This window comes from Trachypithecus francoisi, unplaced genomic scaffold (genome assembly GCF_009764315.1).
Source record: "Trachypithecus francoisi isolate TF-2019V2 unplaced genomic scaffold, Tfra_2.0 Lachesis_group3, whole genome shotgun sequence".
NCBI lineage: Eukaryota > Metazoa > Chordata > Mammalia > Primates > Cercopithecidae > Trachypithecus > Trachypithecus francoisi.
This window is the reverse complement of record NW_022681468.1, coordinates 35,680,189-35,695,661: the sequence shown is the minus strand read 5'-3', so window position 1 is coordinate 35,695,661 and position 15,473 is coordinate 35,680,189. Positions and strand designations below refer to the sequence as shown.

Here is a 15,473-nt window from a genome sequence, read left to right as displayed (position 1 = left end):
ACTCCAGAAGCTCCCGTTGTGCCCCCTTGCAATCATTGTCCCCTCACTGCCCTCTAAGGGTTACCATTATCCTGTCTCATGGTACTTACTTTCTTGTTTTCTTTATACTTTTACTACTTAGGCATGCCTCCCTAAGCACTGTAGTTTAATTTTATCTGTTTTTTAAATTTAGTATAAATGAATCATCGAGTATGTGCTCTTTTTTGGTCTGGCTTCTTTTTCCAAACATTGTGAGATTTACCTGTGTTGTGTGTGACTGTGATTTGTTGCCATATAGTATTCCATGGTATAAATATACCATGACTTATTTTTCTATTCTATTAATGGACATATACACACATGTCTATATATAGATACACTATATATAGACACGTATGTATAGTGTATATGTAATATATATAGTGTATATGTATATATACACATATATGTGTGTGTGTGTGTATATATAGTGTAAATATAATACAATATAGGCCAGGCACGGTGGCTCACACCTGTAATCCCAGCGCTTTGGGAGGCCGAGGCAGGTGGATCACCTGAACCTGAGGTCAGGAGTTCAAGACCAGCCTGGCCAACATGGTGAAACCCCGTCCCTACTAAAAACACAAAAATTAGCCAGGTGTGGTGGCGCATACAGGTATAATTCCAGTTACTCGGGAGGCTGAGGCAGGAGAATTGCTGGAACCCAGGAGGCAGAGGTTGCAGTGAGCTGAGATTGTGCCACTGCACTCCAGCCTGGGTGACAGAGTGAGACTCCATCTCAAAAAAAAAAAAAAAATGTGTGTGTGTGTGTGTATAATACAATATATCATTTACATTTGGGGGCTCTTGCAAAGAATGGTGCAATTGAACATTTACATTCATTATTGGGCATATGTGTCTATGAGTGGAGTTCTGGGTCATGGAGTTTGTGTGTGTGTGCATGTGCACGTACAACTTTAACTTTTATAAATGATGCCAAACTGTTTACCAAGATCTTTTTATGAATTTACCTTCCCATCAGTAGCATATGAATGATCCCGTTGTTTCCAGCTGTTTTGAGAAGTGATTATACTAATTTAACCTCCCTATATATGAAAATTGCCTTTGTTTTACATCCTTGTCCACATTTGGTACTGTCACATTTTAAAATTTTATCCATTCTGTTGGGCTTGTAGTAATAGTTCACTATTATTTTAATTTGCATATTCCTGATTACTAATGAAATTGAACATCTTTTTGTATTTTATTGGTCATTTAGATATCCTCCTTTATGAAGGGTCTGTTCAAATCTCTTGCCTCATTTTCTTTTTTTTTTCTTGCCTCATTTTCTATCAAGTTATCTTTATAGAAGTTCTTTATATATTCTGCATATGAACCCTCTGAGAGTTAAATTTATGCTGTAAATGTTTTCTCCCATTCCGTGAATTGCCTTTACATTCTTTTAATGTTTTCTTTTGATAAACGGAAGATCTGTGTAGTAAAGTTTGTCAGGTCTTTTCTTATACACAGTCATGAACATATTCTCCCCATGTTATTTTCTTGGAGTTTTATGGTTTTAACCTTGGCGATTCAGATTTACCATCCACCTGAAATTGATTTTTTAGGTGTGTTTGTATATGATGTGCAGTAGGGTTAAGTTTAATTTTTTCTCTCAAAGGGATAGCCAATCTGCCTAGAATCACAGATTGAAAAGATAAATCTTTCCTGATTGCTCTGCAATGCCACTTTATCACAAAATGAGTGTCTGTATGTGTCTAGATCTGTTTTTGTCTTGTCTATTTTTCTATTCTCCCACCAATTATTATATTTTTTTATTTACCTTTCCTTTAAAATAACTCTGGATATCTGGGACAGCAAGACCTGCCATCGTGTTCTTTTCCCACAATATCTTGGATAATCTTGATACTCTACATTTTCTTTTGTGAGATGGAGTCTCACTCTGTCACCTGAACTGGAGTGCAGTAGCATGATCTCAGCTCACTGCAGCCTCCACCTCCTACGTTCAAGCCATTCTCCTGCCTCAGCCACCCGAGTAGCTGGGACAATAGGTGCCTGCTACCACACCTGGCTTGCATTTTCTTATACGTTTTAGAATCAATTTTCAGGTCCTATAAAATTTTCTTGAAATTTTAATTGAGGTTGTATTGTATAGATAAGTTTGTAGGGAACTGACTTCTTTATATCATTGAAGGGTTTTTAAAAATTGACATGAAATTGTATGTATTATATATAATGTTTCGTGCATATATACATTGTGGGATAATTAAATCTAGCTAATTAACAAATGCATTACTTCACATAGTTATCATTTTTTAATGATGAGAACACTTAGCATACACTGTCTTTGCATTTTAGTAATACAATATATCATCATTATAGTCACCATGCTGTACACTAGATCTCTTGAACTCATTCCTCCTATATAACTGTAATTATATATTCTTGATCAACATTTTCTCATCCTCCTCTCCTCCCAACCATCCTAGCCTGTGGTAACTACTATTCTACTCTACTTCTATGAGATCAACTCTTTTATTTTTTATTTTTACTTTTTAGAGACATGTTCTCGCTCTGTCACCCAGGCTAGAGTGTAGTGGTGTGATCATAACTCACTACAGCCTTGAGGTCCTAGGCTCAGTCAGTCCTGCCTTACCCTCCCAAGTAGCTAGGACTACAGGCACACACTACTACAACTGGCTAATTTTTATTTTTTTTTAAGAGATGAGGTCTCACTATGATTCTTAGGCTGGTATTGAATTTCTGGCCTCAAGTGATCCTTCCACCTCAGCCTTCCAAGTAGCTGGGATTACAGGAGGGAGCTACAATGCCCACCAAGATTAACTTTTTTAGATTCCACATATGAGAGAGCTCATGCAGTATTTATCTTTCTGTGCCTGGCTTATTTCACTTAACAACATAATGTCTTCCAGATTTAGCCATGTTGTCACAAATGACAAGATTTCATTATTTTTTACGGACAAATAGTATTCCATTTTAGAGAGAAAGATATATCTATATCACATTTTCTTTATCCATTCGTCTGTTGACGGACACTTAGGTTGATTCTGTATCTTGGCTATTACGAATGGTGCTGCAGTAAACATGGGTGTGCAACTATCTCTTTGACATACTAATTTTATTTCACTTGAGTATATATCCAGTAGTGGAATTGCTAGACCACAATATTGAGTTTTTGAATCTAAGTATTTGTTTAGGCCTTTAGTTTCTGTTAATAATGTATTTATAGTTTTCTGTGATTTTTAAATTTAAGTGTAAATGGAGATTTTAAACATTTTTCTGTTTCTGGTACATGGAAATGCAATTGAGTTTTACATATTTCTCTTATATTAAGGAACCTTTCGAAACTCACTTATTCTAATTACTTGTAGATTCTTTTGGATTTCTATGTAGACTATTATCTTTGAAAATGACAATGTTATTTATTTCCCGTCCTTGACATTTTTTCTTTCCTTTCTTGCCTTGGTGTACCTGGCTAGGATCACAGTATAGCGTTCAGTAGATGTGGTGATAGTGGACATCTTTGACTTATTCCTATCTCAAAATGACAGCCTTTTTTTTTTTTTTTTTTTTTTTTTTTTTGAGACGGAGTCTTGCTCTGCCGCCCAGGCTGGAGTGCAGTGGCCGGATCTCAGCTCACTACAAGCTCCGTCTCCCGGGTTTACGCCATTCTCCTGCCTCAGCCTCCCGAGTAGCTGGGACTACAGGCGCCCGCCACCTTGCCTGGCTAGTTTTTTGTATTTTTTAGTAGAGACGGGGTTTCACCGTGTTAGCCAGGATGGTCTCGATCTCCTGACCTTGTGATCCTCCCGTCTCGGCCTCCCAAAGTGCTGGGATTACAGGTTTGAGCCACCACGCCCGGCCAAAATGACAGCTTTTAACATTTCACCTTGAAGTGTAATATCTGCAGGAGGTTTGTAGATCCGTTTATCAGATTAAATATGTTCATTTCTACTCTTGGTTTGCTAAGAGTGTTTTTTTTTTTAAATCATGAACGGTTGGTGAATTTAATCAAATTATTCTGCATTTCTTGAGATAATTATGTATCTTTTCTCCTTTATTCTGTTATTGTGTTGAAATACATTGATTTTTGAATTCCTGGGATAAATCCAACTTGACCATGATGTCTTATTCTTTTTATACATTGCTAAGTTCATTTTGCTAATGTATTTTAGAGGATTTAAAACAAAATCTGTTTATGAGTCATATTGGCCTATGATTTGTCTTTCTTAAAATTGCCTTGTCAGGCTATGTATGTATTTATTTATTTTTGAGACGAAGTCTCACTCTTTCACCCAGGCTGCAGTACAGTGGCACAATCTTGGCTCACTGCAACCTCTGCTTCCTGGGTTCACGAGATTCTCATACCTCAGCCTCCTGAGTAGCTGGGATTACCACACCCAGCTAATTTTTGTATTTTTAGTAGAGACAGGGTTTCACCATGTTGGTCAGGCTGTTCTCGAACTCTTGACCTCAGGTGATTTGCCTGCCTCGGCCTCCCAAAGTGCTGGGATTACAGGCATGAGCCTCTGCACCCGGCATTTTTTTTTTTTTTTTTTAAGAGACAGAGTTGGGCTGGGTACAGTGACTCACTCTTGTAATCCCAGCACTTTGGGAGGCTGAGGCGGGCGGATCATGAAGTCAGGAGTTTGAGACCAGCCTGGCCAACATGGCGAAATCCCGTCTCTTCTAAAAATGCAAAAATTAGCCAGGATTGCTGGCGGATGCCTGTAATCACAGCTCCTGGGGAGGCTGAGGCAGGAGAATCACTTGAAACCTGAAGGCAGAGGTTGCAGTGAGCCAAGATTGCGCCACTGCACTCCAGCCTGGTCAACAAGAGTGAAACTCTTTCTTAATCAATCAGTCAACAATAAGAGATAGGGTTGTCCTTTTGCCTAGGTTGGAGTGCAGTGGCTCAGTCATAGCTCACTGCAGCCTCAAATTCCTGGGCTCAAGCGATCCTCCCACCTCAGCCTCACAGGTAGCTGGGACTACAGGTGCACACCACCACACCTGGCTAATTTTTTATTTTTTTGTGGAGATGGGGGTCTCGCTGTATTGCCCAGACTGGTGTCAAACTCCTGAGCTCAAGCAGTGCTCCTGCCTCAGCCTCCACAAGTGCTGGGATTACAGGTGTGAGCCACTGTGGTTGGCCATTGTCAGGCTTTGATTAAAAAAAGTTATGCTAGCTTCATACAACAAATTAGGGGTGTTTCCTATTTTTATGTTCTCTGGAAGAGTTTGTATAAGACTGTCTTTCTTTTTTACTTAAATGTTTAGTTAGAATCTACTGGTGAAGCCATCTGGAGTTTTCTTTTAAGGGAAGTTTTTGAATTATGGATATAATTTCTTGAATCATTATGGAGCTATTCATATTTTCTATTAATGTCTCAGTTTTGATAAATTATATATTTCGTCTATCATCTAAATATGTTATCTTTTAAAATGTTTAATTACTGGCATAAACCAAGCATAGTGGCGCATGCTTGTAATCCCACCACTGTGGGAGGCTGAGGCGGGAGGATCACACTTCAGGCTAGGAGTATGAGACCAGCCTGGGTAACACAATGAAAATCTGTCTTTACAAAAAATTTAAAAAATTAGCCTGGCATGGTGGTGTGAATCTGTAGTCCCAGATACTCAGGAAGCTAAGGTGGTAGGATGGCTTGGGCCCAGGAGTCCAAGGCTGCAGTGAGCTATGATCACGCCACTGCACTACAGCCTGGGCAATAGAGTGAGACCATGTCTCCCCCTCCAAAAAAAAGTATTGCCTGGCTGGGCGAGGTGGCTCATACCTATAATCCCAGCACTTTGGGAGGCCAAGCAGATGGATCACGAGGTCAGGAGTTCGAGACCAGCCTGGCCAACGTGGTGAAACGCCGTCTCTACTAAAGATACAAAAAAAAAAAAAAAAAAGCCAGGCGTTGTGGTGCACACCTGTAATCCCAGCTACTTGGGAGGCTGAGGCAGGAGAATTGCTTGAACCTGTGAGGCAGAGAGGTTGCAGTGAGGCAAGATTGTGCCATTTCACTCCAACCTGGGTGACAGGGTGAGACTCTGTCTCAAAAAAAAAAAAAAATTATTGGCATATATTTGTTTATGATATCCTCTGACAATTTTTTCCCCATTTGGTAGATATCTAGGAATGTCTCTTTTTTCATTCCTGACTTTGCTTACTTGTGCTTCTCTCTTTTTTCTTGATAATCCCTTCCATGGGTTTATCAATTTTATTAGTGTTTTCAAATAACCAGCTTTTCACTTTGTTGATCTTCTTTATATTTGTGGTTAATTGATTTCTGCTCTTATTTCTATTGTTTCTTTCCTTCTGTTCTCTTGCGTATAATTTCTTATTCTTCATTATTCTTCAACCAACTTTAGTCTGACATCTTTCCATATTACTCCACTGAAACTGATCAAGTTGATGGCTTTCTTGTTTTCTAGTCCAGTGGACACTTACTTGGACTCATTATTCTTGCTCCCAAAAGCATCACACTCACATTCTTCTGTCTCCTGTCTTGTTTTACCTGATATCTAAATATTGAAATGGATCAGGCTTGGTCTCCCAGATAGTGGGTGGCTACAAGAGCCAAACAGATTCTGTAAATGAATGATACAGAGTTATTGTTTGCATTTTTTAATACATAGGAATGTTCTCAAATTCATAAGGAAATATATTACCTTTCATTTTTTCTTTAAACGTAAGGCCTCTAGGGTCTTTCATTTTTGTAGTTTTACTAGCAGCATAGATCCTGAGAAATATTTCTTTGTATTAGAAAAATAGTTGTGTGCAAATATGATGGGAAGTGGAAGATGACAGTTGGCTTCAGTTGAAAAGACATCCTGGTGAATTAGAGAATTCATGCCTCATATAAATGAGAAAGCTGCCATATAGTTCAAGCCAACTGTTATTGGATTGTCCAGTTCTTTAAAAAGAAACTTGGAGTGTGGATTTTTTAAAATGTGAACTCTACTAATTAAAAAATTCTGGCATAAGTTTTTAAATACTTGGAGATCAAAAATAATATGATAATAAAAGCATGTCTGTGAGTCAGCAGATGGATCCGTGGGCCACTAATTTATGTCTTCTAATTTACATTCCTTTCCTGTATTCTCATCTAATTGTATGGCTTTAAATACCATTGATATGGTGATTACTCTCAAAATCAGAATGCCAATCTTTCATATCCACCTGCCTACTTGACATCTCTCCTTGAATGTCTAATAGTCATCTCAACCTTAACATGTTCCTAACAGAACTCATTCTTGATTCTTCTTCCCAAACTTGTTATCCCTAGTCTTCCCCATCTTTAAGATTAAAATCAGTGAGACATTCTTCTCTCTGAGGGTTGTCCAACAGGATGGTGATATGATTGAAAGTCAGAGATAAACAGACAGTTATAATATGTTAAATTTCTTTAATGGCAAAATATATGCAAATTCAAAGAAGTGGTTATGCAAAGCAGGAAATAACACAGCATGCTATCTCAAAGAGGTATAGGTTTCTTTGAGTTACCTATAATGAGGTGTAACTGTGGATAAATCACCAGTACAAAATGAATATCCTGCCATGTTTTAGAAGCTATTGTTGCCCTTCTCCTGAGGCAGGTGGAGACATTAAATACCTTTTTGGTCTTCTGACTCCTGCCTGGTCCTTTCTGGAGACTCTGGCTACATATTTCCTTGCATAACAGGTACAAATAATTGGTGCAGTAAAGGTTGAGCGAAGTGATTTTCCCAAAACCATCATCCTGTAGACCCAGTGTATTAGTCCATTCTTGCCCTGCTGTAAGGAAATACCTGAGACTGGGTAATTTATAAAGAAAAGAGGTTTAATTGGCTGTACAGGAAGCATGGCAGCATCTGCTTCTGGGGAGGCCTCCAGGAGCTTTTACTCATGGTAGAAGGCAAAGCGGGAACAGGCGTCTTACACGGAAGGAGCAGGACCAAGATGGCGGGGAGGTGCCACACACTTTTCTTTTTTTTTTTTTTGAGACAGGGTCTCACTGTGTCACCCAGGTTGGAGTGCAGTGGCGCGATCTTGGCTCACTGCACTCTCCACCTCCCAGGCTCAAGTGATCCTCCCACCTCACCCTCTGGAGTAGCTGGGACTACAGGCACACACCACCATACCCATCCCCATGTGGTCCAGGCTGGTATCAAACTCCTGTACTTAAGCGATCCGCCCACCTTGGCCTCCCAAAGTGCTGGTATTATAGGCATGAGCCACCACACCCAGCCACCACACATTTTTAAACAAGCATTATCTTGAGAACTCACTCAGTATGCAGTACCAACGGGGAAGGGTGCTAAACCATTTATAAGAACTCCATCTCATGATCCAGTCATCTCCCACCAGGCTCTACCTCCAACATTGGGGATTAGAATTCAACATGAGATTTGGGTGGGGACACAGATCCAAACTATATCACATCCCTACTACCTCCTAAGTCTAAGCTTCAAGTATCTCTCACCTGGACTGTTGCAAATCTTCCCCTGACTGGCCTCCCTGCTTTGACTCTTGCACATGTAGCAATCCTTTCTCCATACAGTAACTAACAAAAATACAGATCAGATTGTGTCAGTCCTCTGCCCAAAATCTTTCCATTGCTTAGAGTAAAATGCAGGTGGCCAGGTGCAGTGGCTCACGCCTGTTATCTCAGCACGTTGGGAGGCCAAGGCGGGTGGATCACGAGGTCAAGAGATTGAGACCATCCTGGCCAACATGGTGAAATCTCGTATGTACTAAAAATACAAAAATTACCTGGGCATGGTAGCAGGCACCTGAAGTCCCAGCTACTCAGGAGGCTGAGGCAGGAGAATCGCTTGAACCCGGGAGGCGGAGGTGGCAGTGAGCTAAGATTACACCACAGCACTCCAGCCTGGCAACAGAGTGAGACTCTGTCTTAGAAAAAAAAAGAATAAAACGCAAATGTCTCAATTACCTGCATGCTCTTAAGATCTTACTTGCTGTAGCTTATTTCAGCATCTCTGATTTTGTCTCCTCCTACTCTCTTCCCATCCTACTCTTACCAGCGTCTAGCCACAGTGGGCCTTAGTTCTGTTGCCTGAACAGGGTAAACTCATTCCTATCTCAAACCCTGGCCTAAATTTAACTGATACATAAACTCCACAAACTAGGGGTGCTCATTCGTTAACCTGTTCCAGCCCAGAAGATGGTCCCATGTCGTTCTTTGCTGCCTTCGTGAAGTCATTTAAACAATCACAGGCCATTCCAGAAACTATTTTTTAAGAATACTGTTTTGTTTTGTTGGTTTTTTTCTTTTAAGAATATTGAAGCCAAAATGGATTATCCCCTGGCTTCTGGAAGGAGGACTCTAACCCAGTGTTCTCTAAATGAATCACTGAAACAGCAGAGTGTTACAAATTGTATCTGTAATGATTGGTGGTATTACTCAGTTAAACTTTGTGTTTTGTGTATCTATAACACATTAATGCAGCAATATATGTGTGTAATTTATAAATATATGTAGTATATGTCTCAAACTTCTATATATGTTGACTAATTTTATTTAATCTAGGATTAAATGTGTCACTTTTTAATGATGTTGATAAGCCAAGGGTTTCTTGTTTTCCATTAGTAGTGATGTCAGGGCAAAAAGACATTAGAGGCCGGGCGCGGTGGCTCAAGCCTGTAATCCCAGCACTTTGGAGGCCGAGACGGGCGGATCACGAGGTCAGGAGATCGAGACTATCCTGGCTAATACGGTGAAACCCCATCTCTACTAAAAAATACAAAAAAAAAAACTAGCCGGGCGACGAGGCGGGCGCCTGTAGTCCCAGCTACTCGGGAGGCTGAGACAGGAGAATGGCGTGAACCCGGGAGGCGGAGCTTGCAGTGAGCTGAGAGCCGGCCACTGCACTCCAGCCTGGGCGGCAGAGCAAGACTCCGTCTCAAAAAAAAAAAAAAAAAAAAAAAAAAGACATTAGAAAGCAAAAGGGGGGAATATGAGAAATAAAGACTAAGTATCTTTTCTTAAGCTAAATTGACTGTCCTAGAACCATTATTCTTCCAATTATGTATTCAATATAAGTTATGTAGCTACAGGAATCATAACATTTGGATTCCTAGTGAGAAAACTTTGATTATAGTATATTGGATCTTAAGCACAATCCAGAAACATTAAAGACAACTCAATTTACCTATCTGTCTATTTATCTAGTTATTTATTTAATGTATTTTATCTTTTTCTTTTCTTTTTACTCACCACTATATTAACAAGGAAATCAATGTATGGTAGACAATGAGACGTGATTGTAAAGAGGTACAAATATCCAACCTTAGAAATTTGTAGTGAGTTTTATGTCAAATTAGCAGTTCTAGCTATTAGAAGTAGAGATTTATAGCTTTTTCTTGGAGAAAGTTGATATCACAGAGGGAAGGAACTACTCATTAATTTTTAAAAAGGTAATTTGGTCACATCCAGATGAATTATTAGAGAACAGGAACCCCAGTAGTCAAGTTTTTTATAGGTGTTTTTAACCTTGGCGGAGCCCCAAGAAATAGACAATGAGATCAAACTGGCATGTTTTCATGTGAGGATACGGAAATAGCCCTCATTGGTAAAGCAGTGCCTAAGAAGGAAGCCTGAGTCTTTTGTGGTTAGATCATGGTTTTACTCCACCTTAGAAAAGAAGTTGAGGGCTAGAGGTATCTCACGCCTGTAATCCCAGCACTTTGGGAGGCTGAGTGGGTGGATCATTTGAGGTCAGGAGTTTGAGACCAGCCTGGCCAATATTGTGAAACCCTGTCTCTACTAAAAATACAAAAATTAGCCAGGTGTGATGGCAGGTGCCTATAATCCCAGCTACTCATGAGGCTGAGGCAGGAGAATCACTTGAACCCGGGAGGCAGAGGTTGCAGTTAGCTGAGATTGCGCTACTGTACTCCAGCCTGGGCAACAGAGCAAGACTTGGAAAAAAAGTTGAGGGCCAGAGCCCTCCCCATTTTTTTTTTTTTTTAACAGCAGTTCTTTTGTGATCTTGACTATTTCCTCTGTGTGATTTTGGTCACTTCAACTATGCAATGTCCCTCCTCTGATTAATTGTGACACTTTGCTTGAAACATTCCTTTGGCATTTACCATGTCATTTTGTGTGTGTGTGAGCTTGTGTTTATGTGTATCCATCCTGCTCTTCCTATAAGATTATAAATTCTTTAAATCAGCACGCTGTCTTCCATTACTTTGTATGCAACTGTGGCACTGCAGGCCCAGCAGGCAGCTAGCACAGTAGCGAGAGGACCACATTGCCCTAGAGCAGTTTCTCAGCCTCCTCACTATTGACATTTTGGGCAGATGATTCTTTGTTTTAAGGAACTATTTTGTACATTGTAGGATGTTTAGCAGCCTTCTGGCCTCTGCTTACTAGATGCCTATGTACTTCCTCCCCACTTGTGACAACCAAACATTTCTCCAGATATTGCCAAATGTCTCTTGGGGTACAAAATTACCCTCAGTTGAGAACTACTATTCTAGGGACTGAGAAATTTAGGTGATAGTGTGATAGTCCTAGCTTTGCCATGATCTCACCATATTTGGTCAAACTAATTCACCTATATTCCTCTCCTGACAAGTGAGAAGGATTGGAATTTATTGGGTACTTAATCTGGGTTCTGTCGATAGCTTTAGGGAAACTTTAATCCCTTGAAAATGTATGTGAGTTTTGTGTATACATTTTTCTAGGAATAACATCCTTAACTTTCAGCATTTTTTCAAACCTTTCTATGACCCCAAAAATATTAAGCTTCAGCCAGGCACAGTGGCTCATGCCTGTAATCCCAGCACTTTGGAAGGCTGAGGCAGAAGGATCACTTGAGGTCAGGAGTTCGAGACCAGGGCAACATGGTGAAACTTCATCTCTACAAAAAATACAAAAATTAGCTGGGTATGGCTGTGCATGCCAGTAATCCCAGCTACTCAGGAGGCTGAGGCAGGAGAATTCCCAGCACTTTGGAAGGCCGAAGCAGAAGGATCACTTGAGGTCAGGAGTTCGAGACCAGGGCAACATGGTGAAACTTCATCTCTACAAAAAATACAAAAATTAGCCGGGCGTGGCTGTGCATGCGTATAATCCCAGCTACTTGGGAGGCTGAGGCAGGAGAATTGCTTGAATCACCCGGGAGGCAGAGGTTGCAGTGAGCCAAGATTGAGCCGCTGCACTCAAGCCTGGGCGACAGACCCAGACTCCATCTCAAAAAAAGAAAAAAGATTAAACCTTGATCACTTACTGTATAAAGTTTTTTTGTATCTTTTAAGATTTAAAGGCCCTAACTTATGCTCAATATATATATATTTTTTCTTTTTACGAACGCCATTTGTGACTAGAAAATGCTGAGAAAGCACTTTGTGCTACCAGGATTTATTATATTATCAGGTACCACTTATCTCCTACCTCTTTTTAAAAATTGGATCTTGAGTCAGTGATGATAAGGTAAATGACTAGAGTTACCTGCGTGTACATTACAGAAGCTGGATAATGAAAAGAGGATGTTTATCGTTTCACACTGTACTCCTTAGCCTTTTTTCCTTAGCCTTTTTTTTTTTTTTTTTTTTGAGATGGAGTTTCACTCTTGTCTCCCAGGCTGGAGTGCAGTGGCACAATCTCGGCTCACTGCAACCTCTGCCTCCTGGGTTCAAGTGATTCTCCTGCCTCAGCCTCCCATGTAGCTGGAATTATAGGCATGTGCCACCACGCCCAGCTAATTTTTGTATTTTTGGTAGAGTTGGGGTTTCGCTGTGTTGGCCAAGCTTGTCTCGAACTCCTGACCTCAGGTGATCTGCCTGCCTCTGCCTCCCAAAGTGCTGGGATTACAGGTATGAGCCACCGCGCCCGGCCTCTTTAGCCTTGTAAAACCAGCATGTTCTATATGACTGCCAGTGTATGTCCCAGAGCTCCCCTGTGTCAGCTGGTCACTGTTTATGGACCACTCGTATTTCAGGCCTTGGTGTTTGGGGTTCTCGGTAACCTTTGTTTAGGCTGCTGCTTCACAAAATCCATTGCGTTCGTTACTGTAGGCTTATCTGTAGATGCAAACCAAAACCTGGTCAGATGCTCCCTTTGGGAATTTAAGGATTCACCTCTTAGACTTTTTTGTCACAGTTATATGTTGTGCTTGCTGCTGTGCTAAGGTGTGAACCACAACCCTGTCTTCCTCTGTTGCAGGTAAATTTGGAAGGCAAAGCCAGCCCTCTGTCACTTCTACAAATGGCCTCCCCAAGTGGTCTCTGTGTCTTGATTCGCCTGCCTAAGCTAATCTGTGGAGGAAAAACACTACCAAGAACGTTACTGAATATTTTGGCAGATGGCACCATTTTGAAAGTTGGAGTGGGATGCTCAGAAGATGCCAGCAAGCTTCTGCAGGATTATGGCCTCGTTGTTAGGGGGTGCCTGGACCTCCGATACCTAGCCATGCGGCAGAGGTGTGGTTTGTATGAATGCTGGGATTCCTGTAGCTGTGGGACAAATATTTTAGCCAGATTTGTAGATGCCTGGGAATCAGTAGTGAAACATGTGAAACTGTATAGGAGACTACAGGCTTCTAAGATTCGTACTGAATTTGTGAGAAGACATTCCAACTTCTGTGAAACTTTGGTTACCTAGAATTAGTCTTTTTAGATCAAACATTACTGAGATATCTCACAGCTATAGGCTAAAAGCTGGTGGTCCCATTGGCTAAATTATGGCTGCAAAGGGTTTTTGGTTTTCTTTTTTCCCGTATGATATTTTTGGAAATTTTTATTTAAATCAAGAAGATTTAATGTAAAAATCTGTATTTCTGGCTTCTCTTGAAAAATTAGGTAATCTGACTACACTGAGTCTACAGTTCTAGATGGCAGCATTTGGCTGGGTAGCATATGTGCCCTTTAGATGAGCATGCTCTGTTCAGTTTGCCAGAGTCCCCAACACTCCCATTGTAACCCCTGGCTCCTCCTGATAAGCCTTTGAGTTTACAGACCCTGCTTTAGGCCAAAAATGATGGTAGACCGGCCCTTATCTGGGAGGAAGAGAGATTTCCTTTAGAATTTTACTCCTACGGAAATTTGATTTCAGCTTGTCTTTTTGGGGCGGGGGGTCATGATGACCTCCTCATGTTTATGTACAGGTCCTCATTTATAACCTTGTGGACTAAAACAGCCTCTTGCCCTGCCTGAAGTGACACAGTCACTACAAGGTTGGAGATTTGGTAAACTAAGAGAAGGCCTGATTAAAATCTGTGCTTACCACAATTTTTTAGTATAAAATGAAATTTTATTTTGGTTTGTTAGTTTGGCTTATATAAAGCTCTTATAAGTGAAGTATAATTTTTTAAAGTAACACATTAAGATATTGCTGTAAAAATTAAAACTGTGAAAGTCTATGGAGTATAACAGTAAAAGCCTCCCTTCATCAGGCCCTCCTTTCTTTGGCACCAGCTCCCCAGAGGTGCCACTGTCACTGTGTGCTGTTAGAGGCAGCGTGGATAGAGGCTAAAAGCTGACTCGGGAGCAGACTGCATGGGTAGGAGTCTCAGGGCTGCCACTTGCCAGCTGTATGACCTTTGGCACAGTACTAAGCCTCTCTGTTCCTCAGTTTCCTCATCTGTAAAGTAGAGATGATAATGTAGCCACCTCTCGGGGTTGGTGTGAGTATTAAATGAGTTAAAGTACAGAAAGGATTTATAAAGTGTTTCACAAATAGATAAATTATCATTTTCTTTGATGTCTAGTGAGATTGAGTATGTTATCTCTGTTTATTGGCTATTTATATGTCTCTTTTGATTTTCTTGTTCATGTCCTTTGCCCATTTCTGATGCATGGTTTTATTTATTTATTTCTTTTAGAAACAATTTGCTCTGTAATGGGCTTAGCCTGAAATCCCTCGCTGAGACTGTTTTGAACTTTCCCCTTGACAAGTCCCTTCTACTTCGTTGCAGCAACTGGGATGCTGAGACTCTTACAGAGGACCAGGTACTTCTTATCAGAGTAGTTGAAGAATGGAAGGTCATTGTTTCTGAAGTATAACTGTTTATAAAATTAAAATTCTCGGCCAGGCGCAGCCGGGCGCGGTGGCTCACACCTGTAATCCCAGCACTTTGGGAGTCCGAGACGGGCAGATCACGAGGTCAGGAGATCAAGACCATCCTAGCTAACACGGTGAAACCCCGTCTCTACTAAAAATATAAAAAATTAGCCTGGCGTGGTGGCGGGTGCCTTTAGTCCCAGCTACTTGGAAGGCTGAGGCAGGAGAATGGCGTAAGTAAACCCGGGAGGCGGAGCTTGCAGTCCGCAGAGATCGCGCCACTGCACTCCAGCCTGGGCCACAGAGCGCAACTCCGTCTCAAAAAAAAAAAAAACAAAATTAAAATTCTCAAATATAGTATAAGTATTGCATGGAGATGCCTTAAAATGGATTCATTCTCCGGTGATAATCCAGTTAACTGGTCTACAATAAAATAATCACTTAAATAAAAGATAAGAG

The 15,473-nt window shown here is 40.7% G+C and overlaps 1 protein-coding gene across 4 annotated transcripts in view; it reads left to right on the top strand.

The window, feature by feature from the left end:
* EXD2 (exonuclease 3'-5' domain containing 2) overlaps nt 1-15,473 on the top strand; it is a 49,937-nt gene that overhangs the window by 22,680 nt on the left and 11,784 nt on the right. For all 4 annotated transcript variants that reach the window (XM_033187616.1, XM_033187619.1, XM_033187618.1 and 1 more), the window contains 2 exons: nt 13,179-13,435; nt 14,836-14,962. In XM_033187616.1, coding sequence (XP_033043507.1) covers nt 13,179-13,435; nt 14,836-14,962 — 384 coding nt within the window. The remainder of the gene's footprint in view (nt 1-13,178; nt 13,436-14,835; nt 14,963-15,473) is intronic.